General features: G+C 37.9%; 8 protein-coding genes across 13 annotated transcripts; 5 read left to right on the top strand and 3 right to left on the bottom strand.

Moving 5' to 3' along the window:
• Positions 1 to 442: 442 nt before the first annotated feature.
• Positions 443 to 3,126, top strand: LOC147286700 (uncharacterized; the record flags this gene model as incomplete). Its single annotated transcript, XM_086239227.1, has 3 exons — positions 443 to 1,824; positions 1,916 to 2,324; positions 2,410 to 3,126. Coding segments are annotated over exons 1-3 (2,493 nt in total), but the record flags the coding sequence as incomplete, so codon positions are not given.
• Positions 3,127 to 3,511: 385 nt separating this feature from the next.
• On the top strand, positions 3,512 to 5,201 carry LOC147286699 (uncharacterized). Its single transcript, XM_086242439.1, has 6 exons — positions 3,512 to 3,575; positions 3,698 to 3,933; positions 4,008 to 4,223; positions 4,328 to 4,429; positions 4,508 to 4,588; positions 4,678 to 5,201. Exons 2-6 carry the CDS (start codon positions 3,868 to 3,870, stop codon positions 5,113 to 5,115), a joined length of 903 nt encoding a protein of 300 aa, XP_086098565.1. The 5' UTR covers positions 3,512 to 3,575; positions 3,698 to 3,867; the 3' UTR covers positions 5,116 to 5,201.
• A 4,024-nt stretch (positions 5,202 to 9,225) lies between these two features.
• On the top strand, positions 9,226 to 11,057 carry LOC147286698 (Cysteine proteinases superfamily protein). The gene is made up of 2 exons (XM_086239736.1): positions 9,226 to 9,664; positions 10,159 to 11,057. Exons 1-2 carry the CDS (start codon positions 9,226 to 9,228, stop codon positions 10,746 to 10,748), a joined length of 1,029 nt encoding a protein of 342 aa, XP_086095862.1. The 3' UTR covers positions 10,749 to 11,057.
• A 192-nt stretch (positions 11,058 to 11,249) lies between these two features.
• LOC147286697 (Pentatricopeptide repeat (PPR) superfamily protein) lies at positions 11,250 to 13,683 on the bottom strand. The gene is made up of 2 exons (XM_086239735.1): positions 13,470 to 13,683; positions 11,250 to 12,635 (listed from the first exon to the last, which is right to left on the bottom strand). Exon 2 carries the CDS (start codon positions 12,584 to 12,586, stop codon positions 11,555 to 11,557), a length of 1,032 nt encoding a protein of 343 aa, XP_086095861.1. The 5' UTR covers positions 12,587 to 12,635; positions 13,470 to 13,683; the 3' UTR covers positions 11,250 to 11,554.
• A 672-nt stretch (positions 13,684 to 14,355) lies between these two features.
• On the bottom strand, positions 14,356 to 18,069 carry LOC147286696 (heat shock 70 kDa protein, mitochondrial-like). The gene is made up of 6 exons (XM_086241639.1): positions 17,929 to 18,069; positions 17,091 to 17,155; positions 16,917 to 16,995; positions 16,228 to 16,794; positions 15,531 to 16,151; positions 14,356 to 15,262 (listed from the first exon to the last, which is right to left on the bottom strand). The coding sequence occupies exons 1-6, from the start codon at positions 18,001 to 18,003 to the stop codon at positions 14,639 to 14,641; spliced, it is 2,031 nt and encodes a 676-aa protein (XP_086097765.1). The 5' UTR covers positions 18,004 to 18,069; the 3' UTR covers positions 14,356 to 14,638.
• A 2,123-nt stretch (positions 18,070 to 20,192) lies between these two features.
• On the top strand, positions 20,193 to 20,991 carry LOC147286695 (stigma-specific STIG1-like protein 3). Its single transcript, XM_086240418.1, has one exon. The coding sequence runs from the start codon at positions 20,506 to 20,508 to the stop codon at positions 20,941 to 20,943; it is 438 nt and encodes a 145-aa protein (XP_086096544.1). The 5' UTR covers positions 20,193 to 20,505; the 3' UTR covers positions 20,944 to 20,991.
• LOC147286694 (kinase C substrate, heavy chain-like protein) lies at positions 20,634 to 23,994 on the bottom strand. 6 transcript variants are annotated; one of them, XM_086240417.1, is made up of 6 exons: positions 23,839 to 23,994; positions 23,538 to 23,651; positions 22,781 to 22,876; positions 22,020 to 22,202; positions 21,834 to 21,939; positions 20,634 to 20,747 (listed from the first exon to the last, which is right to left on the bottom strand). In XM_086240417.1, the coding sequence occupies exons 1-5, from the start codon at positions 23,945 to 23,947 to the stop codon at positions 21,836 to 21,838; spliced, it is 606 nt and encodes a 201-aa protein (XP_086096543.1). In that variant the 5' UTR covers positions 23,948 to 23,994; the 3' UTR covers positions 20,634 to 20,747; positions 21,834 to 21,835. The 6 variants fall into 6 exon arrangements, with proteins under 6 accessions (XP_086096543.1, XP_086096541.1, XP_086096538.1 ...); XM_086240415.1 differs by lacking the exon at positions 20,634 to 20,747 and adding an exon at positions 21,165 to 21,673 and having other exon boundaries at positions 21,805 to 21,939; XM_086240412.1 differs by lacking the exon at positions 20,634 to 20,747 and adding an exon at positions 21,165 to 21,739.
• On the top strand, positions 23,977 to 26,853 carry PFI (tubulin folding cofactor E / Pfifferling (PFI)). The gene is made up of 3 exons (XM_086240410.1): positions 23,977 to 23,995; positions 24,177 to 24,309; positions 24,798 to 26,853. Exon 3 carries the CDS (start codon positions 24,860 to 24,862, stop codon positions 26,474 to 26,476), a length of 1,617 nt encoding a protein of 538 aa, XP_086096536.1. The 5' UTR covers positions 23,977 to 23,995; positions 24,177 to 24,309; positions 24,798 to 24,859; the 3' UTR covers positions 26,477 to 26,853.
• Positions 26,854 to 27,156: the final 303 nt, after the last annotated feature.

Here is a 27,156-nt window from a genome sequence, read left to right as displayed (position 1 = left end):
ACAAGCTCAGCGGGAATTGTACTCTGGTTGTGAAGAGTTCTCAGTGCTAACTGCTGTTGTGGAGTTAATGCATTGGAAAGTACTTAATCAACATTCGAATCGAAGTTATGATCAGTTGATGGGGATTTTGAAACGAATGCTTCCAAAGAACAATCATATACCTGAAACCCATTATCTTGCGAATAAGGTGTTGAAAGATCTCGGTTTGGGATATGAAAAGATTCATGCATGCAAGAATGATTGTGTACTGTTTTACAAAGAACACCAAGGGAAGGATAAATGCCCTGTGTGCAATGAACCGAGATATAAGAACAAGTCTGTAGAGAGAAAGAAACAGATTCCGCAAAAGGTGTTGCGTTATTTCCCACTTAAGCCAAGGTTGCAACGATTGTACATGTCGACACATACTACAAGTGACATGATGTGGCACAAAGATAAGCGGGTTGAGGATGATGTGATGAGACATCCTGCAGACGGAAGCGCATGGAAAGAATTTGACAAGATATATCCGGATTTTGCAGCAGATGCACGAAATGTCAGATTAGGACTTGCTACTGATGGATTTAATCCATTCGGAAATATGAGCACATCTCACAGCACTTGGCCAGTGGTCGTGGTTCCTTATAATTTGCCTCCCTGGAAATGCATGAAAAAAAAATTCACAATTATGACGCTATTAATTCCAGGACCGCAATCCCCTGGCAAGGAGATCGATGTATATTTGCGGCCGTTGATTGATGAGCTGAAAGAATTGTGGCAAAATGGTGTGCCGACATATGATAAGTCCACCGAAACAATGTTTTCTTTGCGTGCGGCAGTCATGTGGACAATAAATGATTTCCCAGCTTATGGGAATTTATCAGGCTGGAGCACCAAGGGTTATATGGCATGTCCTACTTGTAATAAAGATATAACTTCCGCTTGGCACGGTGGTAAAGTATGTTATATGGGCCACCGAAGATGGTTGTCGGGGGATCATAAATGGCGTCACAGTAAGGAGGCCTTTGACGGAAAAAAGGAGATGGGCGTGAAACCTAAAGAATTATCTGGTGATGACATCTTGAGGCAGTTGAATAACTTAGAATTTGGCCGGATTGGTAAACATCCCTCTAACAAAGAACGAAATATGCCAAGGTCACCTGCACATCTAAATTGGACAAACAAGTCGATATTCTTCGAGTTTGAGTATTGGTCCAAGTTGAAAATCAGGCACAATCTCGATGTAATGCATATTGAGAAGAACGTGTGCGAAAGTTTGGTGGGGACAATCTTGGGCATTGAGGGAAAATCAAAGGACACAATTAAGGCTCGACAAGATTTGCAAGAAATGGGCATCAGGAAACATTTGTGGTTAACGAAGAAGGGTGATAAAATGATAAAGAAACATCCATTTTATACCATGAAGCCTGTGGACAAGAAAGAATTCTTAAAGTTTCTTGCATCGGTCAAATTTCCAGATGGATACGCGGCCAATATCTCTCGAAATGTGAAAATCGACTCTGGAAAAATTTTGGGCTTGAAAAGTCATGATTGTCATGTTTTATTGCAACGTCTGCTTCCGGTGGGTATTCGAAAGTTTTTGCCCGAAGATGTGGTTGAACCGATTGTTGGGTTGTCGAGGTTCTTTCAGCATATCTGCGCTAAGACGTTGCGCGTGTCGGACATGTCAAAATTGAAAGATGAGATTGTGTACATCTTATGCAAATTTGAACAAATATTTCCACCGGCCTTTTTTGATATAATGATTCATTTAATGATACATTTACCGCAAGAGGCAATTCTTGCTGGGCCGGTCAGTTATCGGTGGATGTACCCAATAGAAAGGTAACAATTTCTAAACTATTTGATTACTATTCTTCAAGTTCAGCTCTATGTTATTCATAAAAGTTTTCTCACTATGTAATTACATTTGCAGAATGTTGGGTAATTACAAAAGGTACGTCCGAAACGGGGCACGCCCCGAAGGCTCCATAGCAGAGGCATACATTGCAAATGAATCCATCACGTACTGTGCAATGTACCTCAGCAGTGTTGAGACGTCATTCAATCGCCCCCAACGCAACGATGACGGCGGTGAAAAAAATGAGACACTTTCTGTCTTTTCTCAAATTACACGACCATTTGGCGAAACCCCTAAATCAGCTGTTGAATTCTCGAAACACGATATGGAGGTGGCTCATTGGTTCATACTCAACAATTGCGAAGAAGTTGACTCTTTACGCATTGAGCATGAGGAACTAATGAAGCGCGACTATCCAAGATGGGACATGGAACGTGTACAGAAAAAGCATCGGGAATTGTTTCCTAAATGGTTTAAGGAACATGTAAGTGATTACTGACAATAATGATCAGTTCGTTCATGTGTTTGTAAATTTTTTGTAATATATTAATTCCATTGTCTTTTAACAGATGGAAAAGCTGACTGATGATAATTCGCCGTTATACAAGGAGTTAATGAGTTTGGCGAGTGGTATTCAATGGGTTGAAACGTTTTCCGGATGTAATGTGAATGGAGTCAAGTTTTTAACTGTAGAACGAGATGCCATCTTGAGCACTCAAAATAGCGGGGTTTGTGTAGAGAACTTGGACACTGGCACGGTTGATTTCTACGGCAAGCTGACGAGTGTACATCAAGTCTTGTACTCGCATCGCTTTCAAGTTGTGTTATTTAAGTGTGATTGGTTTAATACAGACCCGAATAGGAACAACAGTATTAAACTCGATTACGACTTAATATCTGTGAATACAAACACTCGATGGTATGAGAATGATCCATTTATTCTTGCCACAATGGCAAAACCAGTATGTTATCTGGATGACCCTAAGGCGGGTGTGGGTTGGAAAGTAGCTCAGATGATTCAGAATCAAAATATATGGGATATTCCAGAAAAAGAAAATCAGGATGACGTGGCCTATCAAGAGGATTCATCTTCGACCATACCTAATCCATACAACAATGATGTTATCATACAACAAGTCGAGATACATGACGTTCCTCCAATTGAGATCGATGCCTTATCAATTGATCTTGGGTCACTTCCCCGAATTGATGTTAATGATTTCATCGATGATGATGATGATGATGATGATGATGAAGATGATGAAGATGAAGATGAAGATGAAGATGAAGATGAATATGAAGATGATGATGTTGATGGTATCGATGATGATGATGATGATGAAATGAGTATTTCTAGTGGTGATTCAGATTAGTAATTGATAATGGTGATTCATATTAGTAAGTGATAATGATGATTCAGATTAGTAAGTTATTACTTTAGTTTTCTTTTTTACTAACATAAATATTTATTGAATTGTGCAGATGAGTTTGATCTCGAACAGGGGTGGATCTCGGAGGTCCACTTTAGCATCTATGTCCGCCCCTGCAGCCCAGCCCGCCCCTGCAGCCCAGCCCGACCTCATAGCCCAGGGCGACTCGACCCCGGCGATATCCCCAGATCTCTCATCTAGTACTGGGTCTGGGATTCAGTCGGCACGGAGGGCTCGACGGGGTCACCGTTATGGTGCATATGATAATGTTGCATCATCCACTCGTACTGCCTCATCATCAGAGAGTAAGAAAAATGTTTTCACATCACTTGTGTTAAATGTTTTCACATCACTTGTATTTATGTTTAATTTTATTTAGATATTATAAGATTACTGTGAAATTAATATGTTATATTTGCTTTTCTAGGTACCAAAACCACGAGGGGGATAAGTAGAGGGTTGAAGGCGTCGCGAATCACTCGCACGACGAACGAGAGGATTCGAATCGTTATTGAGCAAGGTCACCTACGACCGAGCAAGGAGGTCCATAGTACATTCGCTTCCTTTGTCGGATCGATTATCCGTGGTGAATGCCCCATGCTTTTCCCCAGTTGGGAAAAGGTTGATGACGCCATCAAGAGGAGCATTATGGGCTCCATTTCTGTGAGTATATTTCGATTAATATAAAATAATTAATTTGATCATTCCTAACAATTTGATAATTGCATTTTTTTCAGGTAAACTATGACATTCGGATGGAGGATCCGGATGTAGCTAGGTATATGGAGAAGTTATTGAGAAAAGTGTACGCACAATGGAAGCACGAGCTGCACAAAGAATATAACATGTTTGGATCGGCAGATGAGGCATTGGTCAGCCCTCCTCCGGAGATGGCAGCTCGGCTTGATCAGTGGCAGTGGTTGTGCACTCATTTTCAGAGTCCGGAATTTTTGGTATGTTATATCATTTTAGGACTTCAAAATTATTTTTTCTTATGTTATTCCTTTATTGTGTATACACTAATATGTGCATTTCCAATTTGCTTCATATTTAACAGAGGAAGTCGAATGCCAATCTTCAGAACCGGAAAGCGCCCGCAAGGATTGATCATCATGGTGGTTTCATGCCCTTCTCATACCGGGTGGAGTCATATCGTCAGGTGCGCTATTATTTAATTTAATATATATATATTCCTTAGTATTGTTTGAGTTTTTGTCAACATTACATTCTTTTTCAGGCTGGTTCGCAATTTCCGGAGGTCGACAACTACGGAGATGTTTATGCCCGACCCGGCAACGACAAGGGCAAGGCGAAGCACGTTAGTTTTTTATATTTTAGTTTTATTTCACAAATTTAAATTTTTGTATTTGATTTCTTAATTCCTAACTTGTGTATAATATTTTGAAGGCTGAGATGCTCGCCAAGAAGGCGAGTTATTTAGAGGAGGTGGCCAGCCAGTACCCTCCGGACACTCCGTTGGAGACGATCTCAGTCCCCGATCCCGATGCCGGTCTTCGTATTATGACGGAGACACTGGGTGTTAGGCGTGGTAGGGAGATACGCGGAATGGGAGCGGGTCGGGTTCGTGATCTCAGCGCCGGGTCTTCATCTCAGCCATCTGCAGATATAGTCAACCTGACCACTGAAGTGCAGTTGTTGAAGGGTCAGCTAGAAGAATCGAGAGCGGCATATGCGGAGCAGACGAGTAAGGTGCAGCAGATGCAGCAGATGTTTGGCCAGTTGGCCAGGATTGTACCTGGGTTTGTGCTGCCGCCCAACATTGACCAGTGCATGCCAGACTCCTCCACCGGTGTCGATGATGCTACTGACCTAGGGGGCCATTAGTTATTTGTATGTATGTATTAATTAAATTGTTTCTACTTTGTATGGATATTTTGGATATATAAATTTATTAATTTTGTTTTATATAATTTTTGGATAAAGAATTTTTTTTTAATATTAAATTCATATATATAATTTAAATAAAAAAATTTTTTAAAAATAAAATACGTTTGGGCGACGGACAAATTTCGTCGCCCAAAGCATGTTTGGGCGACGAATAAGGGTGTTCGTCGCCCAAAAAGTGTTTAAGCGACGAACAAATTTCGTCGCCCAAAACATCTTTGGGCGACGAACACCATTATTCGTCGCCCAAAGATGGTTTGGGTGACGACATTTGTTCGTCGCCTAAACACTTTTTGGGCGACGAACACCCTTATTCGTCGCCCAAACATTCTTTGGGCGACGAAATCTGTCCGTCGCCCAAAGCACGTTCCAGCGAGGAAATTAACTATTCCTCTCCCAAATCTTGTTTAGGCGACGGATAATTTCGTCGCCCAAAGAGGGTTTGGGCGACGAATATGTGTGTTCGTCGCCCAAAGATGGTTTGGGCGACGAAATTTTTCCGTCGCCTAAACATTCTTTGGGCGACGAATTTTATGTTTTGGGAGACAAAAAAAATTCGTCGCCCCAGGTGTCTTTGGGCGACGAAATTTATGGGTTCGTCGCCCAAACTCTTGGGCGACACATTTTGGGCGAATAATTGCTCGACAAACCAATTTCGTCGCCCAAAAGTTTGGGCGACGAAACTCTACTTTGGGCGACGAATTCCGTTCCTCTCCCAAACCCTTTTTTCTTGTAGTGACTTATGTATTGAAGGAGTTACGTTTTTAGTGAAGAAGGATAAGGTTTAGTTGGATGTTTTCATCTAGTAATATACACCCATTGTCTGTTTTAATTCAATTTAGTATATGCAACATACCTTAGCCCAATTGATATGAGCTAAGACATGGCTAGAATGGGACATACCCGATTCAAGATACACAATTTAGTATGTTTGTGCAGTCTCAACAACCAAATTGAGGCGAGCATGATTGGAATAGTGCCTAATTCTTGTTCTTATTTAATTTCCTTTTAATTTATTTATTTCATGTACTGATGTACCATATGGGCATATGGTAGGGTTTACGGTCGAATTATGTTTGTTGTACTTATTTAATTTTTTTAAATTTCTATATTTCATGTACCATGAGATTGAGTTTCTTGTGCTTATTTAATTTCTTCTTCCAACATGAAGGGTTTTTGTTAATTGTTTTTTTTGGTGTGTGTTTGATTTTATTTTTTTTTTGTGGTTGGTTTTTTTTTTTTTTTTCTTATTTTCGTATACCAAGTTTTGGGGTTCTTGGTAATTCTTAGTGGGTGGGAAGCATTTGTGTTGTATCAATTGATTTTTTTTTTTTTTTTCTGTGTTGTACCTATTGCACAATCACCAGTTGATTAGTTTTTTAGAATTACCATTTGTGTTCAAAGTGTGATTTTATTGTTTTTCTTTGTAGTTTATGTGTTTCCAAAATCAATTAAGGTGTCAAAATGTGCCATGGATGATTCTGTGTTGTACTAATGAAGCTCGTAATGCTAATTTTCTGCAAAAGATCCTAAGGTCAAGGGGGTTTTTGTTTTTTATTTCAATGGGTTTTTGCAATGGTTTGGTTCGTACCTGGTCAACCAAAATGGAAGAGATAATCTTTGAAGTCATCATGGTACTCTTCTGGTCATGCATCATTCTAAAGTCTTCTTATTGCATTCTGCAATAACCTTTTCGCGGTCATTTTTAATGTATTTGAATACAAACCATTTTTCGATGGCATACTTCACCAATTTTTGTTTGAATTCTACGACCCCACCCTCGAATTTCTGGTTACCATGTTGTATGTAGTTTTTCCAAAGGTTTGATAGGTACATTTTTGTGGAAGGAATTGCATGCTTACCCAAAAAATCATCCCCATCAGTGCGCACTTAGCCTTCAGCTGGTGCAAACTCGGTGACAATGTTGCTGAATTATTTGTTTATCAACAAAGTGTTTACTTTCGCTCAAAACATGCATGTGTAGCATCTTCAAATCCATGTCTGTCTGTAACATACATGCTGGTTGGTTATTAATAGAATATTGGAGATGATACCATCCAATCACTAGCTCATCAAATCGAGAGACGACTGCTGAACATAGTTCCATAAAGGTTGTATGGGCAGTTATAGGGTATAACAATGATTTGCCATTAATTATATGCGAATTTCCCAATTACAACAACATCCATATTTATCTGTAAAAAATAATATAAACACAAAAAACGGTTCATGGTGAGAGAAACGAAAAAGAGAAACTTCTTATATGTGAACAAGAACATAAACACTGTCCATATATAGTTATATGTAAATTATACTATGTACCAGAGTTGTACCAAACAAGCATTATATGGTGAGAGAAACGAAAAAGAGAAACTACTTCTAAATACTTAAAAGTACATAGTCAAACCAATTTTGATGTCTTGAAATTGTCATAAACTAGTATATATTCATTTTCACATAAATTCCATCCCTAAAACATAATTGGTATAACAATAAATGCAGGAGATAATTGAACAAAAATAGAAAAAGGAGAAGAACAATCAATTTGGATTAAAGAATAACAAAGAAGAATATGCAATTCAAACTGTGTGTAACCGTGGAATTGAATTGCAAAAGGAAAACAGAAAAACTGGAAGTCTGGAAGTGTCGAATGAACATACCATTAGAAAAGACGCCAAACATGCAATGCTTGAAACATGAAATCAATGGGCTTGAGAAAACACGTGGGCTGAACTCCTACAGTTATTTGGTTTGTAAATTCAAACTCCAAAAGATATTTGGTTTCTTAATTCAAAACTAAGTAAAGATAACAATCAAATATATGTTTGGTTTCTAAAAAATATCATTTAAATTAAAAATGCTGACATGTATATCATTTAAATCACAAATCCCAACATGTATTAGATTTTCTAATGTGGTAATCAGAAAAATGACCTTAATCTATATGAAAAGAATTTTCTTATGAATTTTAAAACACCACACCCTCTGCGTAAAAATTGTTGTCTAAAAAGGGGCTACGCCTAATTTTTTGTTATTTAAATCCCATGTTCTAACTCCATTCATTACGTGTTGGGGTATTTTGCATTATGGCAAGTTTTGCATGAACGTTGGCTTAGTGAGATGTATAGATAACATCTTATTAAGGCTGTTAACCCAACTCAATCATCAATCTCCGGTTTTATTGGGAGCACTTTTTTGTTTGGCCAACTCCTTAATAAGTTGAGCAATATCCCTAGGTCAGCATATTGAACAGCACACCTTCCCCTTATTATTATTATTTTTTAACATAAATAAAAACGATAAGATTTGAATTTATGACCTCCTAAACACCTACCACTTTCCCAACTGAACCCAATTTCACTTAAGTTAGAACTTACGGCTTCCACGGTCAGAGCTACCATAGCATTGTCTGTGACGGATCCACTTACAAACCAGGGGTTCAATTGATCCCATTAACATATTTTTCTCTTATTGAATTTAAATGATTTTCCTTATTTGTTTTCTTTAAAAAAAAATGGAGGCAAAATTATTTGGTAAAATGTACGAAAGATGTAGATTTTAAGCTTATATCATTCAACCAATCACTTTAATGCTCTTACAAGCCTATGTTATAAAGCTTGGCAAAAGGCAGATAGTTTTTAATCTAAGAGCAAGAACTGCACCTCCACCAAGAAATTAGTTAATCGCACTCACAAAGATTAATTTTTGGACCACCAATAAGCTTTATAATGCAAATCCTGCCACTCTTTGTAGTGGTTGGTTTCATGCATTGGTTATCCTATTGGAAACTTAACGTCCAAACCTTTGATTCATCACTAAAAACACAACACAAAAACCTTTGCCCAAACGAAATTCACAAGCACCAAACACATGAACAAAAAAATACTACTTGCTGCTAAAATACCTTGAATAGTAGTAGTATAAAGAAGAATGGAACTACAATACCTACAAAATGCAAACTTGAAATATGTATTACACTTAGAGAGACTATCTACAAGAAAACATCCTAGGCATTAGATCCCATTCTTCACCTTCATTCCAAAGGGAGCAATGGAGACATCTATCATGTTAAAGCGTGCTAGCTTAAGGTTTTTTATGGTTTGGGTTTTATGTATATCATCTATAGCATGTTCTGCAGAGTACAAGCCTCCAGTGTACGACCCAAAATCCATGAAGGAGAGGTATGATAAGTGGTTGGAACAACATGGCCGAAGATACAAAAGTAGAGACGAATGGGAATTCCGTTTTGGGATTTACCAATACAACGTTGAGCTTGTTGATTTCATAAACTCTCAAAACCTGTCATACAAACTCACTGACAACAAATTTGCAGATATGACAAACTTAGAGTTTGCAGCTACCCACTTGGGTTTCCAAGCTACAACACAACCAAAGACAAGCTTCAGTTATAAGGATGTGGATTTGCCGACTACAGTGGATTGGAGAAAGAATGGCTCGGTAACTCCAGTCAAGGATCAAGGCCAATGCGGTACAAATTTGAGTTTCCCCTATTATTAATCTGAATTAGGCGTTCAGAAGAATGGCTGCTTACTATTTTTCCCTCTCATTTTTTTTTATCTGGCTCCTGAACTAGATGTTTGCTATGGTTTCTGATTCAGATTCACTAAAATAATTTTCTTCTAGAAAATGGACTAGTCATATGCTACATAGGGAAGAATTGTTTCTTGAATTTAGAAAACATGCCTGAGCTTTTCTCACCTGAAAAGAAAAAAGATATAAATATCCTCTGCTAGCTTAAATTTCACAGTTATCTGAAATTATTCTTCTGTGAAGTGTATGTTTCCACTACATAACTCCAACTGAACACCATGATGCCAAAGCCTTAAATTCAATTATAGCTTTATGATAATGATATATACACAATCACTCAAAGTTGGGTTTGTGGATAATACTTGCATCTTGTTCAGCCGAGAATGGCAAGAATTGCATATTAGCAACATCTGATAGTATTACACCATACAGGAAGTTGTTGGGCATTCTCTGCAGTAGCAGCTGTTGAAGGCATTAACAAAATCAAAACTGGAAAATTGGTGTCACTATCAGAACAAGAGCTTGTGGACTGCGATGTCAATTCCGGGAATCAAGGCTGCAACGGTGGATACATGGAAAAAGCATTTAGTTTCATAAAAGATCATGGACTCACCAGCGAAAAAAATTATCCCTACAAAGGATCAGATGGCACCTGTGATAAAGCCAAAGAGAAAAACCAAGCTGTGAAAATAAGCAGCTATAAAACAGTACCTGCCAATAATGAGAAAAGCCTAAAAGCTGCAGTTGCTAACCAACCTGTCTCTGTTGCAATCGATGCTGGTGGTTTTGCTTTCCAACTCTATTCTGGAGGTATCTTCACTGGCCAGTGTGGAAAGAGTCTCAACCATGGAGTCACAGCAGTCGGCTATGGGGAAGAGAGTAGTAAAAAATACTGGATTGTGAAGAATTCTTGGGGTCCTGACTGGGGTGAATCTGGTTATATAAGAATAAAACGTGATTCATCTGATAAGGAAGGTACTTGCGGCATTGCTATGCAGGCTAGCTACCCAGTCAAGGCTTAAGCAGTGTTGATGGTAAATTAACCTTTTCTGGTTGTACCATGATAAAGGTTATGCAAAGAAGTTCCTTCTATGTAGCAATTCTAAAAATCAAAGTAAAATATGCAATTGTCCAATTGCAACTAGTAACATGTATGATTTATACAAAGCAAACAAGGGAATCACAATATTTAAACGAAATAATGAGTATTAACTTGGAATATGCAGCTTATCAAATAACAAGGGCTTATCTTAATGCACATTACATGATCGATTCATGATATAATCAACTCTTTGATAAATGCTGACTTTCTATATAGGCGGGCAAAGAACTGTTTAGTTGAGTTCATAATGGTTTAGAGTTTGAACCAAGAGATTAGTCCAAAACAAAGGAAAACCAAACTAAAGTCATTAATCAATCAAATGCTAAAAAGAGAAGAGGACCACTTTTGGAAATATTAACAAAGGCCTTGCATTAGAAACTTCGTATTCACTGGCTAAAAAAAAAAACAGAATTTATCATAAAATTGGTGACATGTATAGTGCCAATTCGAAATTTTGTTACATATGGTATTGAATAAGTTTAAACACAAACTTGTATAGTTCTAAGACAAGTGATGTTTCAGATCAAATACTATTTGGCCCTTGCATGAAGAATTAAGCACCATGAATTTACCATCAAATGACAACAGACTTTTAAGAAGCTGGGTAGCAGAATAAAGGAATATTGACCCCATACTTCAGGTGCAACATAGCAAATGCACCGAGCACCAGCTCCCTTCTGTACAAAGAACTGGAATCTATCTGACTCAAAGAAGAAGTTCAAGGAGCTAAGAACTCAATTCTCCAAGTCTTTGCCTCACAGCACAAGCCAGCTTCCATTCACCAGCACCAGCCAACCTCTCAACAACCTTCTGCCTGGTCCTGATATATGGTATAAAACCTCTCTCTGTCATCCCCATCACCACCTTCCCGGCCAAAATATACTCGCCACAATCCAAGCACCCCTTAACCACCAAGTCATAGCTCTCAAACCCAATAGGGTAATTCTTTGTCCCTAAGAAATCAATCATCTCAACTGCTCTCCATATCTCTCTGTTAGCTCGCAAGGCTGCTGCCACTTTCACAACAGTCCCCTGCCTTGGTGTCAACCCAACTTTCTCCACCATTTGCTTAACCATATCTACAGCCTCAGCTGTTCTTCTGACTGTGCACATCGCACCAATTACCGTGTCAAAACTCTCCAAATCAGGAACACATCCTGCCCCACTCATTCCTTTCAAGACTTTAATTGCCTCATTCAATTCATCAACAGCACACAAAGATGATATGAGGTAGTTGCATGTACCGCAGTCAGGATAATAGCCAATTGACTGCATCTCAAATAAGATCTTAGAGACAGATTGCGAGTCGTTCCGGTAGTTCAGCCAAGCAGAAGAGAGGAGAAGATGGGTTTGGGGGACAGGGACACAGCCAGAGCGAAGAGTTCGTTGGAGAATGGCAAGGGCAAGAGGAAGAGGATTGGAGCTTTGTAGAGTAAATGACAGGAGGCAGGAATAGGCAATCTGGGCCCGAGAGCGTGGTCTTAGAGGGATAAAAGACTGCAAAATTTCATCAACTACTTGTGTCCTAAGGTTGTGGGGAAAGGATGAAAGGAATGAGAAAGGATTTGGGTTTTGGCAAGCTTGTTCGGAGGATATGAGAAGATCAGCAATTTTCTGGTAGGCTTTGGCTTCAACTGCATTCTTTATAGTTTCTTGGAGCATTTGTGATGGAGGGATTGAGTAAATGGAACGATATTGGAGGAGACAACGGTGTATAGGAAGAAGAGATCTGCAAAGCTTTGCTGCTCCAATAGCCATGTTTTACATCTAGATTGTAAGAGGCAACATCTGAATTACAAAATGAAACCTGAAGAATTTGATCATTGCAAATCAGGTAGCTGGAAACTAATAAACATGGTTAACTTTTCACATATTGGAGATAAAGAAATATATAGGGGTTAGTGACAAAAACGTGAAGAATTTGACCATTGCAGTAATGTTAACATAAGGTGGCTGGAAAATAAATGGCATGGATAACTTTTCACATATTAGGAGATGACCAAACAACATTCAGATTACAAAATGAAACCCGAAGAATTTAATCATTGCAACATGTTAACATAAGGTAGCAGGAAAATAAATGAAATGGATAACTTGACATACTTGAAGATGACAATATATAGAAGAGAGAGAAACATTATACTTGACATGTTACTTGCTGACAAAATTTGAAGATTTTGGTTCCAAGTACAATAAATATGAGACAAAAATTACTGATATTGGTGAAATTTGTAAATCTTACTCTGTTAAGAGTTCATGATTCTTCAGAAAACTTTGCTCACTGGTAATCAAAACATTGGCACTGGCAATTCCCGTAATCTACAACCATGTTTGTTATGACTTTAACTAAATTATAAGTTAAAATCACCGTAAATGCCATTGCCAATTTCCAAATAAGCTACATGCTCATATTAAGCTGCTGCTCATATTAAAACAATCAATTTGAACATAAGCTATAAGGGTTTAGTTGCTATAAGGGATCATGAATTTAATAGAAAAAGAATAACAATCAAAATAAAAGAAACAAAGAAAACCCATTTCTCTCATAGTAATTTTGTCAAACAGGAGATATGCCCATCCCATGACAACAAGAAAACTATAAAATTTGACAAAACCACAACATGAGCATGGCAGAGCATACCCGCATAACCAAGCCAAGAAATGGATTTGTGGGTAAACAACTTGCTGGTCTTCTCCCTTAATGCTTTCTGATGCTGCTACTAAAATCTTCAAACTTTAGTAGTCATGGGCCTCATGGTAGAGGATCCAGGTCCCTCTCGCAATCCACCACTTTTGGAAGAGCTAATGTGGTTGTGGCTGTGCTCAAAAAAATTTGAGAGGTTTTTTTTTTTCCCTCAAAGAAGAGACTTCTTTTCCCATAAGACATAACTCATAACTTTGTATGTACTTTAACCAAAATTTCACTTTCATCCCATTCTTTCAAAAATTTTAATCATGTATTTTCATTATATTTATAATTGGGTTCAATTTGTTAATTGGGTTTTAAATATTAACAAAAATAGATGTAGCAAAAATATTTTAAACATTTTAAATAATTTATGTATGAAACTCATTTAATCGGTCTTTGTTCTTTCTTAATTATTTAAGTTAAATCTTTCTTAACGAGGTACAGTTAAAGTACTAAATTGAAAATTATTAATATTTCCGTTTAAAAAATAAACAAAGTTAACAATTTAGATCTAATTACGTAATAAAAGTTCGGGACTGAAACTAACAAGAATGAAAAAACGAAGACTAAAATAAAAATTTCATTAAAGTATAAAGACAAAAAATGTACTTTGACTTAAGTCATATACTCATAGGAAGACGGTAGGGTCTCTTTTTTTGAAATAATTGAGATTTAAAGCTTGGTATGGACTGGTTGAGAAAAATCTGGAAGAGGGATCCAGGTCCGACACCAATATAACCTGAGAACACTTCCCGATCCCATAACAGAGTATGTATTACACCATTTATAACATATGCTTTAAGCACACTACTCCAAATAAACATGTCAAGAATTTTGAACCTATTTCTTTATTCAAAATTTGAGTATCTTATAACAATTCGCCCTGCCTCAACAAAATCAGGCAAATCCTCTCATGAATAACTTCCCAGATGAGAAGTCAGTGACAAATCACTACCAAACAATTTCAATTAATAATGTATTGAAAGAGGCACAGGAGTGTGGATGATGGCCTCCCTAACACATTTAAACTCCCAACACAGATACAAAAACCCAAAGAGGTGAGGTTGTACAAGAATATAAAAATGTAGAAGTTCACTTTAACGTGATAACTGCTTCAGCACTCACTTCCTCACTTCTTGGTAATCTGCCTCAGGAGCTTCATCGCCACCCTGTGAACCTCCAGATGAAGAGTCACCACCAGAACCGCGAGACATGTGCTCCCCAATCTTTGAGACAGCTTTGTTTGCAGCATCAAGCTTCGACTTAATCTCATCAACATTATCCCCTGTGGTTGCCTTTCTCAAATCTGCGACTGCATCTTCAATTTCTTTAGCAACTTCACTTGGAATCTTGTCCCGATACTCATTTAAGCTCTTCTCAACACTGTAGCTGGTGGTGTCTGCACTGTTTTTTATATCAACGAGAGCTTTCCTTTCCTGATCCTTTTGAGCATGCAGCTCTGCTTCCCTGACCATCCTCTCAATTTCGTCTTGTGTAAGACCACCAGATGAGGTGATGGTAACCTGTTGTTCTTTACCAGTGGCTTTGTCCTTCGCAGAAACAGTAACTATACCGTTGGCATCAATATCAAATGTGACTTCAATCTGAGGCATGCCTCTTGGTGCTGGAGGAATGCCTAAAAGCTCAAACTCTCCCAGGACCTTGTTGTCAGAAGCCATTTCACGCTCGCCTTGTAGTACCTTGATGCCAACCTGGGTTTGGTTGTCAGCTGCTGTGGAGAAGACCTGCAATGGTACAAAAACATATCAGGAAAACAAAATCCACGGCAAAATGTAAGACCCAAACACGTCAGCAACATGTGCAGTTAGATTAAAATGTAAGGCTAAATAGAGACTGCAATGCAAAAAAGCCAACTACACCCTCTCATCAAATATTGTGAGAACAAATGTGAAATAAATAAACGCATCCTAAAATCTGTCTTTCCATTACAACACCTTCTCATCAAGCAATCAATGAAATCTTCTTAGAAAAAATTTGGCTTTCAGGACTGACCTGACTCTTCTTTGTTGGAATTGTTGTGTTCTTGGAAATCAGCTTGGTAAAGATGCCACCCAATGTCTCAAGACCCAGTGATAGAGGAGTAACATCCAAAAGAAGCAAATCCTTAACATCACCGCGGAGGATACCTCCTTGGATAGCAGCTCCCAAAGCAACTGCCTCATCAGGATTCACTCCCTTGCTTGGGCTCTTTCCAAATAAGTCTGCAACCACCTGTTGAACCTTGGGAACACGAGTCATCCCTCCAACGAGAAGGACCTCATCCACATCCTTAATAGATATGTTGGCATCCTTTACACAATTCTTACATGGGGCCTTTGTCTTCTCAATCAAGTGATTTACCAGACTTTCGAATTTTGATCTTGTCAGTGTGATGTTGAGATGTTTAGCGCCTGAAGCATCAGCTGTGATGAAGGGCAGGTTTACCTCAGTTTGAGATGTAGATGAAAGTTCAATCTTAGACTTCTCAGCTGCCTCCCGAAGCCTCTGCAAAGCAAGCTTATCCTTTGTAAGATCAATCCCCTCAGTCCTCTTGAATTCGCTTACCAAGAAGTCCAGCAAAGCATTGTCAAAATCCTCTCCTCCCAAGAATGTGTCACCATTTGTTGCTTTCACCTAAAAAAGAGAGAGTTGTTACTGAAATTTTCCAAAATAAGTAAGAAGACTTGACTGAATGGCAAACTAGGCATACCTCAAAAACGCCATTGGATATCTCCAAAATGGATACATCAAATGTTCCACCACCAAGATCAAATACTGCTATTATGCCTTCCTTGTTGCTCATTCCATAGGAAAGTGCAGCAGCAGTTGGCTCATTTATGATTCTCTGTACATCTAGGCCTGCAATTCTGCCAGCATCCTTTGTTGCCTGTCTCTGGGCATCATTGAAATAAGCTGGAACAGTAACCACAGCTTTTGAGACACTCTTTCCAAGGTAAGCCTCTGCAGTTTCTTTCATCTTTGTCAAAACGAAGGCTCCAACTTGGCTTGGGGAATACTGTTGTCCATTGATTTCAACCCATGCATCTCCGTTTGGAGCTTTGACTATCTTGTATGGAACCATCTTCATTTCTTTTTGTGTTAGAGGATCATCAAAGCGTCTACCAATCTGACGCTTGGTTGCAAAAACTGTATTTGTTGGATTGGTCACAGCTTGACGTTTTGCTGGAGTACCAACAAGTAGCTCTCCTTTCTGGTTTACGGCAACTATTGATGGTGTGGTCCTAGCTCCTTCAGAATTCTCAATAACTTTGGCATTCTATAATAATTTCACAATTCATTAGACATAAACCACATGCAAAAAAAAAAAAAATTAATTAATTAATTAAATTAAAAAAAAAAAGCTTAAATAATGAATCTAGTCACATCAATGGCATCTACCTTTCCCTCCATCACAGCAACACACGAGTTGGTTGTACCCAAATCAATCCCTATAATATCACTCCCAGCAGGTTTGGAACTGTTTGGAGCACAAGCTAGTGTTAAACAAGCCAAAGAGACAAAAATGAAAAAAATAGTTATAGTTACCACATGGACTATGCAAGTCCGAAGTACCTGAAAGGTCTTGTCAAGCTTGCCCATTTTTGAACCAGATGCGGTGACTTGGGAGTGCAATATAACTGCAAAAACATAAGAAAAATATATTAACTAAGCTTCATAATACAACTGTGAAATTCATAGAATTATATTGAACTATCATATGGAGCTCCAAACCAATGGGGGTAACGATTTCAGAAAAAGGGAAAATATTAGATTCCACAATGAGAAAAACAGGAACAGTAGCTTCAAACCAATTAATTACCATCCCATGTCTTTTTCATGACTAGAAGCGCATCATACCCTTTCTCTAGAATTTAACATTGACAGTTAGCCCATATTTGCCAACATAAAAGACCAACCGCCATAGGAAATTGCTACAATTATTATAGTCAAGAACATATATCCCACCAACTCATTTTACTAATTGAAAAGCTTCAGCCTTGTAATTTATGGAACAAAAAAAAAATACTCTATCAAATGTTTGTAATAAGAACGCCTCAAACTAACAACAATCAAAGTTAAGAGCTCATAGATATCAACAACCCAATCGAAGCGAAAAAAAAAAAAAATTATACATCAGGACAGACAATCGCGTAATAGATAAAAGTACACATATTCAAAAACCCAAAAAAATTCAAATGGGAAAAGGAGTTATTTGCTTATCCATTTCTATTATCTCTGATCACAATAAACATAGTCTCCATAAAATCAAAGTTTCTGTAACAAAAAAAAAAAACCAACTAAATTTATTCACCCGCAAGTCAGATCAAAGAGAGAACTGATCGAGGTCGAGCGTATAAAGAAGAATCGGTTGCGAACTTAAAGAGAATCTGAGAGAAGTGAAGAGACGTACGGATCGGTAGGCAGAGAGGGAGGCCGAAGCGACGTCGCGACGTCGTAGGGAACGGAGCAACGCAGCGGTGGCCATGGCTGCTTAGAGAGCAAGCAAAGAGACGAACGAGTAACGCGAAAGACGACGAGAGAGAGAGAGGGTTTTGACTTTTGAGAGTTAGGGTTTAAGGACTTTGTAAAGAGAGGGGCTTTTGCGGAAAGTTCACTCACAGAGTCGCAGGGCTTGATGGGCTTTAGCCCAGCCCAAAAAATAAGGTTTCTTACGCACGTGTTCTAACTGGGAAATTCTAGAAAGACCACATCGTTTCCATTATAAACCTCACAAATTTTTTTTCCTAGATATGCCCAAATTTACCCACTGGGAAAAGAGAAATAAATGGAATGAATGAGATGGGAGGGAGGGGGGAGGTGACACCGGTCAATGGTATGACCGGCAACGCAAGCCGGGTGGATGGGTGGGTGGGGGCGGAAGGTGGTGTCGAGTGGTGCTGTGAGGCTCTTTGGGTTTTGTTTTGTTTTTGTTTTTTTAATATAATAATCAGTACTTAGGACAAATTTGAATACCACTAAGCACTTATTGCACTCAACTGTGAATTTAAGTCAAATGAGCTATAGATTTTTAGCAATTACAAGTTCAATCCAAGAAAAACTATACATCTATTGAGGTGTACAATAGTCCGGCTTAACCCGTTTAAAATGTCATTCATGCTTCGTATTGTGCTTGAATAAACCTATTTAATAATCAAGTCGAAGTAAGTTGACTCAATTAACTTAAACCTTTAGTCCAGCCCGTGACAATGCCTATAACAGATCATGCCAGGCTCGTGCGGGGCCGAGCTAGCCTAAATATATATTTTAAAAATTTTAAGTTTTAATAATTATTTTAAAAAAATTATTAATTATTTTTTTTTTTAGTTGTTCAACATTGTCTCAATCATATTAGAGAGAAATTAAAATTTTGCGTATAAGAATTAATTGTACAATTGGAATATTTTCACATAAAGAAAAGCCAAATGTCATTGATCATGCTAAATTGTCAATTAAGTAGTTAGTAGCTAACATTAATGATAAAATATATTTTTTTAACAAAATAGCAATTAATATATATAATGTTGTATTTAGCTTTTGAGAAGTCCTTGAATTTAAATAAATATTTTTATTTATAAAGACAAAAATTAATTTTGAAATTTTGAAATTTTGAAAAAACAAATGGCAGGGAATAATTAATGTAAACAGACCGGCCCGAGACGGGTTCATGCTAAACTGGCCCAACATGATAGAAAACATTGGTCTAGTCTGGCCCATTTAATGACGAGACAGGTCAAGCTTTACCCGTTCCGAGTCCGGACCGAGCCCACCCATTGTACACCTCTATTTGATATACTAATATAGGCTTGATGACATATACTACCCCTAAACTAGGTCATGTATGACAATTTGCCGCCAAACTATTATTTGACACTTGACCCTCAACACTCAATTCCCGTGTATACCCTAAAATCATTAAAAAATCAATTTCTCCATCAATTTTGTCATTTTTGAACAATGTGGCCTTCTTCCTAAAAGGTATTATGATGATTAACACAAAAAATGCCCTCATGTAGAAGGTCATGTGGCACCATGTGCGCCATTTGTGCAAAATTGACATAGTACTTAACTTTTTAACAGTTTTGGGATAAAGTGTGTAACGAGATTGAGTTTTGTGAGATAAAGTATCAAAACTTTTAGTCTGAAGGATAAAGTGTCAAACATACCATAGTTTGGGGTGGTATTTGTTATTAAACCACGAATATACAAATGAGCTGGATGACAAGTCAGGAGACAAGCCCCATTAAGCTCGGATTTGGGCTGGTTCAAGCATGAATTGTGACTTGTGAGACTATTCCAATCACCAAATCGAGTCTTTTTTTGAGCCACACGGTTCTTTTGCGACCCTTATAATCAACTACAAAGAGTTTGACTTGTGATAACAATAATAAATAAATAAACTACAAAGTGATTGACTTGTATGGTGGTTAATGTAAATATTAATTATCCCAAGAATATGGTGTGTTCTGTTTGTGTTGCTTGAAAGAATTCACAAGCAACATACCAATGTTGTGCCTTCGATGTATCATTAGTGTTTGATACAGATTATTGTGGAGCTGCAATTTTTTATGGCCTTCTACTCAAATTCCAATAGGAAGTTTTACGTTTCATCCTGGGGATAAAATATTACATAAATTCATCTGATGTGAAAGTGAAGAAAAGGGTAAGTTTGTATTTTTTGATATACATTTTCTGAAGACTTTATGATGGGGATACAAAATCACTCGGAGGTTAACTTATTTTTGTGTCCAATCAAATGATTTCTACACACAAGACATTCAGTAATTTGTAAGTAGTCAAATGAATTTAGACCACCACACAAATAAAGCAAGACTTGTAAATTATTCAATTTCCAATTGTCAACTCCCCCCCCAGACCCCAGTGTTTCTATTTCTATAAAACCCATGTCCCATTGCTTTCTGGTAAGTAATCTAATTAAGCTCCTCTCCACTAAAACATATCGTCATTAATTTCTAATCTAATTACAGCTATGAAGTTCCTCATCATCTTCTTCTTCACACTCTTAGCAACAATGGTCAATATTGTTGCAGCAGCTGATCATGAATATTCAGACGATTACAAACAAGAATTGGAAATGCAGAGCGAACCAACTTCTTTAAGAGGAGTACTGAGTCGCCACCTTGTTGCGCAGCAGAACCTCTTGGCCAATGTGACTTGTGACAAGTTTCCCCGGGTTTGTCGTATGAAGAAGGGCCTGGCGGGGCTAGACTGCTGCAAGAAGAAGTGTGTTGATGTGAAGACCGATGGAGCAAACTGTGGGAAGTGCGGGAACAAATGCAAGTACACAGAGATATGTTGCAGGGGGCAATGCGTAAATGCATCGTTTGACAAAAGGCATTGTGGTGGGTGCAATAACAAGTGCAAGAAGGGAGAGTTCTGTGTCTACGGGATGTGCAACTATGCATGATTCATTTGATTCTTAATTGAAGTTAGTACAATAAGTAACTATGCATGATTTCATTTGAGTTCTGTGCCTACGGGATGGTTGTCTATGTCACATTATGAAAGCATATGTAACTATGATCTTATATACCCAACAAAGAGAAAGAAAAATTATACTTAAAATGAATTAAAATATACATAGTTCTTGTGAAATCACTAGAAACAAATGGTTCCAAGCACCACATATAAACTTTATTCCTGTCTAATGCCTCATATAAACATGTTTTTCTTGCCTCAGTACTGTTCTGATGTCAAACAAATGCTACATTTTTCAACAGTAATAAATGATAGACCTGCTCAACAATCTAGCTAGTGATTGAAAAGTGCACTCCCTTTACAAATTGCTATGCCAATATGCCATATATTTGCTGCAAATCATCACTCCAGCTGTGAGGAACATTTTCATGCGCTTAGGGAAGGTTATGATTTTTTTTTTTCTACAATTATAAGGAAACGTGTATCCACTGACCCCCAATGTAGACGTGAGAAAAAGAGTACTTGCATTACCATCCTATTTTACTCATTCACCTTCCTTTCAATTAAAGGGTAATTTTATCTACACCCAACTAAAATAGTTGCATACTCTTGCTATAGAACTTTTGGACGAGTGTCGATCTTCCCAAACTCTGTAAATCTGAGGCTCTTATAAGGAAAGATAAACCCTCCCAGGCAAGCCCAGTTGATGCATTGAAGTCCTTAAACATATTTGGAGGAACACATGATAAATCAGCCAACATATTAGTATAGGACCTGAAAAAATACGACACAATCCCATTTTGTTAGGTACTGACAAAACAGTAGCAGGGTAAGTCTTTGGTCATATTACCAAAAGCAGAATATTAAATATGGGATTACTTTCAATGATAGCGTCTTCTTTTAGACTTGGCACGGCGATGGAACATCCAGAAAACCACGACAATACAAATGATAACTAACTGTAGGATTGTTACTATCTTCAAACCTGCAGGAAACACCAGAGCCCCAACTGATTTTCATATACAATTTGCAACTACACCAAAACAGTCAGAAACAAGTGAATACCTTCAAGCTTCTGAATCAAGTCATCCAAATTAACTCCACTTTTGGTTTGTTTTGTGCCAATATGCCCTAGATCCCTAACTCTTGCAAAGCGACGGTCAGTTTTGTACTCAACATTCCCGCCCATGATGCATGTGTTTGGACAATTGACACTACCATCATACTCATCACTTCCATCGCAACAATCTACAAAGATAGCAAATAGAAACAGACATTGGAATTGGAGGACACAAGAAAACATTGAAGCGTCATCGATCAAAATTCATAATGGGACTATATAGTGAAAAAAAAAACTATATAATGAGACTAGAACTTAAAGATATATTGGATTAGCGCCATGGATTTTCTGGTAGAATTAATGCAAATATGTCTGCTGGGGAAGGAAGACAACTCGTATGGATCAAGCACCCGACTTTACAATGAGGGCAGGCCATAACAAGGAGTCATTTCATAAGCAATTCCATTATCCAGTTCTGAATTGATCCTCAATTGAACTGGGAAGCATGATGGATGTTATCCAAGTTAGCATGTCATCTTAGTCGTTCAAACTAGTTCAGCAGTCTCATGATACCATTAACAGATCCATCAAGCAAGACATCAACTCAAAGTCTCAATCACATTTCAGGGAACATTCCCATTGCAAATTAAACTGCTAACTCCATGAGCCTTGCATCTATTTATAGCAAAGAATTATTTAAAAAGGCCTTAACTAGTTATGTGGATGAACATCGAAGGAAAGAAGTTATTGTATAAATGATACTCACCACAAAAATGATCATTAACTCGAGAAGAAAATATGAACCGTGGTATACTTCCTATGTTCCTACAATAAAATTTTCCTGCAGGACAAGCTGAAGTCCCTGAAAATACAAAGGAGGCCAAATGACTCATCAAGACACAAACAGTGGGGTTTTGCATAACTAAACAAAATCCAACCCAAGCAAGACCTCAGCGAGTGCAAGCACAAAATGTATGAAAAAACAAGAAAAGTACAAATTTATTGTATAATTATACTCTAAGCATGAAGATCTAATGAAGCCAACTTCATATTTCAAATCAATATCAAGATTTTTTTAGTTCTCTTCAAAACAAAAATCAGATAGTCAACTCATATCCAATTTATCATAGGGAAAGGTCATTAGGTCCTTAGTATTAAGTATAAACCTGCCATATCAGCTTTAAGTGATTGGAATCACCAGAGCTATTGGCCCCTATTATTCTTCACAATTTCTTAAAAAGGAAAAAAAAAAAGGAGTTCAGAAACTTATATGCATATGCTTCCAACTTCCAAGGAAAAAAAATTCAAATTCAATGGTCAAAAACTAATCAAATTGACTTTAGCTCAGGACACTTATAAGTAATAATCCAATAAGCGGTAAGGAACGTGACATTCAGAACCTAAATATAATTGAAACCTATGCAAAATATCATGAAAAAAACAAAATCAAAGTACAAAACAAAAGGTTATACATTAGGACCAAAACTAATCTATTGCAAAATTTAATACAGGAGTGACCATACCAGGCTCGTCGGTTCCATCAACACAGTCACAGAAATCATCATTGAGACGGTCTCTGGTGAACGACTTGGACTCGTCTTTGCACTTGATCACCTCTGAAGCAAAGTACTTTTCATCTGCATCCAGAGAAATTACTTCAATTCAATCATTTAACGAAACCATGTATGAGAAAATGCCAAACGAGCATCTGGGTATGCCTCAAATAACTCTGAAGACCCGATTTCCATTGAGATAAAGAGACCCATATCAAAATTTGTATTTGTTGATGAGCCCAGAGCCAGAGAGAGAGAGAGAGAAAGGTACCGAGTGGGTGAACTCCGAGAAGGTGTGGCTCAGAGAGTGAGTGAACAGAGGTGAAGGACGAGGCCAGAAGAAAACAGGCGGAGACTAGAGGTATGAAACTCGTCTCCATGTCTGTGTTGTTGGGGTAGCGACTGACTTCCAGTCTTCCACTGTGACTGTGAGTTATGGCTTCTGTTTCTCTAAAGTCAAGGTCAATGAAATATGGGCTTCCACATTTTTATTCTATAGGCTCAAAAGCCCAACCTTCAGCCCACCCAAACCACCAACACCTGAACGTGTAATCCCCTCTCTCTCACTCTTCACTTCTACTTCTCAGTTTTCAGTCTTCACTCTTGTAGGTTTCTCTAGATCTCTTCAATTCTTCCTTCCAGTTTCAAGCTTCATCTCCATTTCTGAGCTTCTTGTGGCTGTTCTTGGGATCATCTTCTTCTTCTAAGCCTCACAGCCTCAGTGCCTCACTCACTGACCCAGGTATTTCTCTTCTCTTCTTTTGGTTTTTGATTTTTTCTAATCTAAGATTCAAGAACGGTTCAATTACGATTTTAATTTCAGGTTTAATTTATGTTTGAATTTGAATTTGAGGTTCTCCTCCATTTGATATATTTCATTACTAATTTTTAATTTGCTATATTATGAGCATAGACACATTTTCCATTACCTGTAATACAGTAATGAAACTAATAGACTAGTAATAATTCATTATAGTTTCCATTCTTTTAGAACCAAAAACAAGTATTAATGGCGAGATCAAACATTTAAACCACAACATTGCATACAGAAAACTCTGAGTGGTAGCTGTAGGACTGAAATCTTATTATTATGCTGATACCGAAAACAAAAATTTGTGAACTCCTGAATGGCAAGCTTGCAACTTTGGTGAGATGTTCTAGTGTTTAATATTGATACAGTAGTTAGACCTTGAAATGGATCATATTGGTCTTTCTCTGCCTTGTATGCAGATTATCAAATTAAGATAATACTTTCTCCATTAGTACCTTGGACATATATCCTTAAGAAGAAAATGCAAGACTCGTCTGAGTCAAAGACCGACTTCAGACTTGGGCAACGAGTCCACTCAGTGGGTGATCCCTGTCGAATCGGGACGGTGAGGTACGTGGGACCCATCCAAGGCTATTCAGGAACATGGGTTGGAGTCGATTGGGACAACCAAGAGGGCAAGCACGATGGGTCCATCAACGGGGTTCGATACTTCCAGGCAATGTCCGAACGATCCGGGTCTTTTGTTAGGCCCCAGAATCTCAGCTCTGGCATCTCGCTGCTGCAAGCTCTGCAGCTCAGATACCGAGGTGACACCACTAAAGAAGAAGAAGATGAAATGTATGTACTTTCAGCGAGCAACAGACGTGTGAACATTCAACTTGTTGGTAAAGACAAAATTCAAGACAAGCTAAGTCGATTCGAGGAGTTGAAGAGTGCATCGGTATCTTTTTTGGGTGTTAGCTCTCCTGGATGTGATATTGGTACTGTTGTGCCGAATTTAAAGGAGCTGGACTTGACTGGAAATCTAATTTCAGAATGGAAGGATATTGGCACCATCTGTGAACAGTTGCCAGACCTTGTTGCTCTAAATTTATCTTACAATTTAATGTCACAGGGTATTGTTGGGTTGCCATATTTAAAAAGCATATCTGTTTTAGTATTAAACAATACTGGCATTAGTTGGACACAGGTTGAAATACTCAAACAGTCATTGCCAGCAATTGAAGAACTACATCTTATGGGGAATAAAATAAGTACCATAAATCCTGCATCGTCTTTTGCAGTTCAGGGATTTGATTATCTGCGGGTTCTGAATTTGGAAGACAATTGTATAGCGGATTGGAATGAAATCTTGAAACTTTCACAGCTAAGAAGCTTGGAGCAGCTTCATCTGAGCAATAACAATTTGAGCCAAGTCTTTTATCCTGATGATGGCATGATGCATGAACTGCTCAATGGTTATGACTCGCAAGAGAAAAGCTATAAGCCATTTCAAAATTTGCGTTGCCTTCTTCTTGGAGGCAACAACATCGAGGATCTGGCCTCTGTTGACTCTCTAAACTCATTCCCACAATTGGTGGATATAAGGCTTTCTGAGAATCCAGTGGCCGATCCTGGAGAGGGTGGTGTCCCAAGATTTGTTTTGGTTGCCTGTTTAGCAAAAGTTAAAATGTTGAATGGGAGTGAGGTTAGTTCTCGTGAAAGAAAAGAGTCTGAGATTCGGTATGTCCGGTTAGTTATGTCAAAACTGCAAGGCAATACTGAAGAAATCCAGCGTCTTCATCCCAGGTTTGCTGAGCTTAAGGTTTTTCATGGAATTGAGGATGAAAAGCCATCATCAATTGGAGCAGCAGGCCCTCAGAAAATGGCTTCAGGACTTCTGTCTGTTACTCTGAAATGTGTTGGAGCATCTATTGGTGAGAAGCCCTCGTTGACGAAGAAACTCCCAGCCACTACAACAGTTGGTAAGCTAAAAATTCTTTGTGAAAGCTTTTTCAAGCTCAAATCTATGAAGCTGAGATTGTTTCTTCAAGAAGAGGGTTCTCCTTTGCCAATGTTGCTTGATGATGAAATGGAAACTTTAATGGACGTTGGGATTGGCAATGAATCAACTATTCTTGTAGATGAAGAGAGTTAAGAGAAGTATATGCAGAGAAGTCCCCTGTGCTTTTGTGGTCTGTAAATCCAAAAAGACTTGGGATATATAAGACTGTTGTTGCAAGTTTAAGATTTTCTGGTGGCATCTGCTAAACCAAGTACCTTGGCCAGATGCATATTATCTCATTGGAAATTTCAAGCTGTCCCTGGCTCCCATGAAGCCAAATGTTTGCCATTGATAATCATTTTGGTGCTTTTTTTCTTTTACTTTATTGTAATTTTCCCTCAAAATGCTTTATGAAGAGCACATTCCTGGACAGATAAAGACAACTTCTTCCTGCCTTTTTTTTTTTTCCTCTACTCATTCGCAGAATCAATGAAGTTTCTCCAAATGTACATGTTTCATCGAAACAGTGCCTACTGCTTCGAATAAAAGAAGAACAATACTTGGGTCACCTCTCCAAATTATGATTTCGGCAATGTCGGCGCATAATTGGAACCGTTCAATTTTTAGATAATATATTAAAGATCATCTCTGCAAAAAAATCAAATCAATCAAAAATCGTTTGGTTATATAATTGTTGTCAATTAAATAGAAAAAATCAACGGTCTGATAAAAAAATCACTCTTTAATTGAAAACCGTTGATTTTTTCTATTTAATTGACAACAGTTATATAATCAAATGATTTACGATTGATTTGATTTTTTACAGAGATGAT

The sequence above is a fragment of the Dryas octopetala genome, chromosome 4 (genome assembly GCF_963921425.1).
Source record: "Dryas octopetala chromosome 4, drDryOcto1.1, whole genome shotgun sequence".
Lineage (NCBI taxonomy): Eukaryota > Viridiplantae > Streptophyta > Magnoliopsida > Rosales > Rosaceae > Dryas > Dryas octopetala.
Note: the sequence above shows the minus strand (reverse complement) of the source record. Positions and strands in the feature narration are given on the sequence as shown.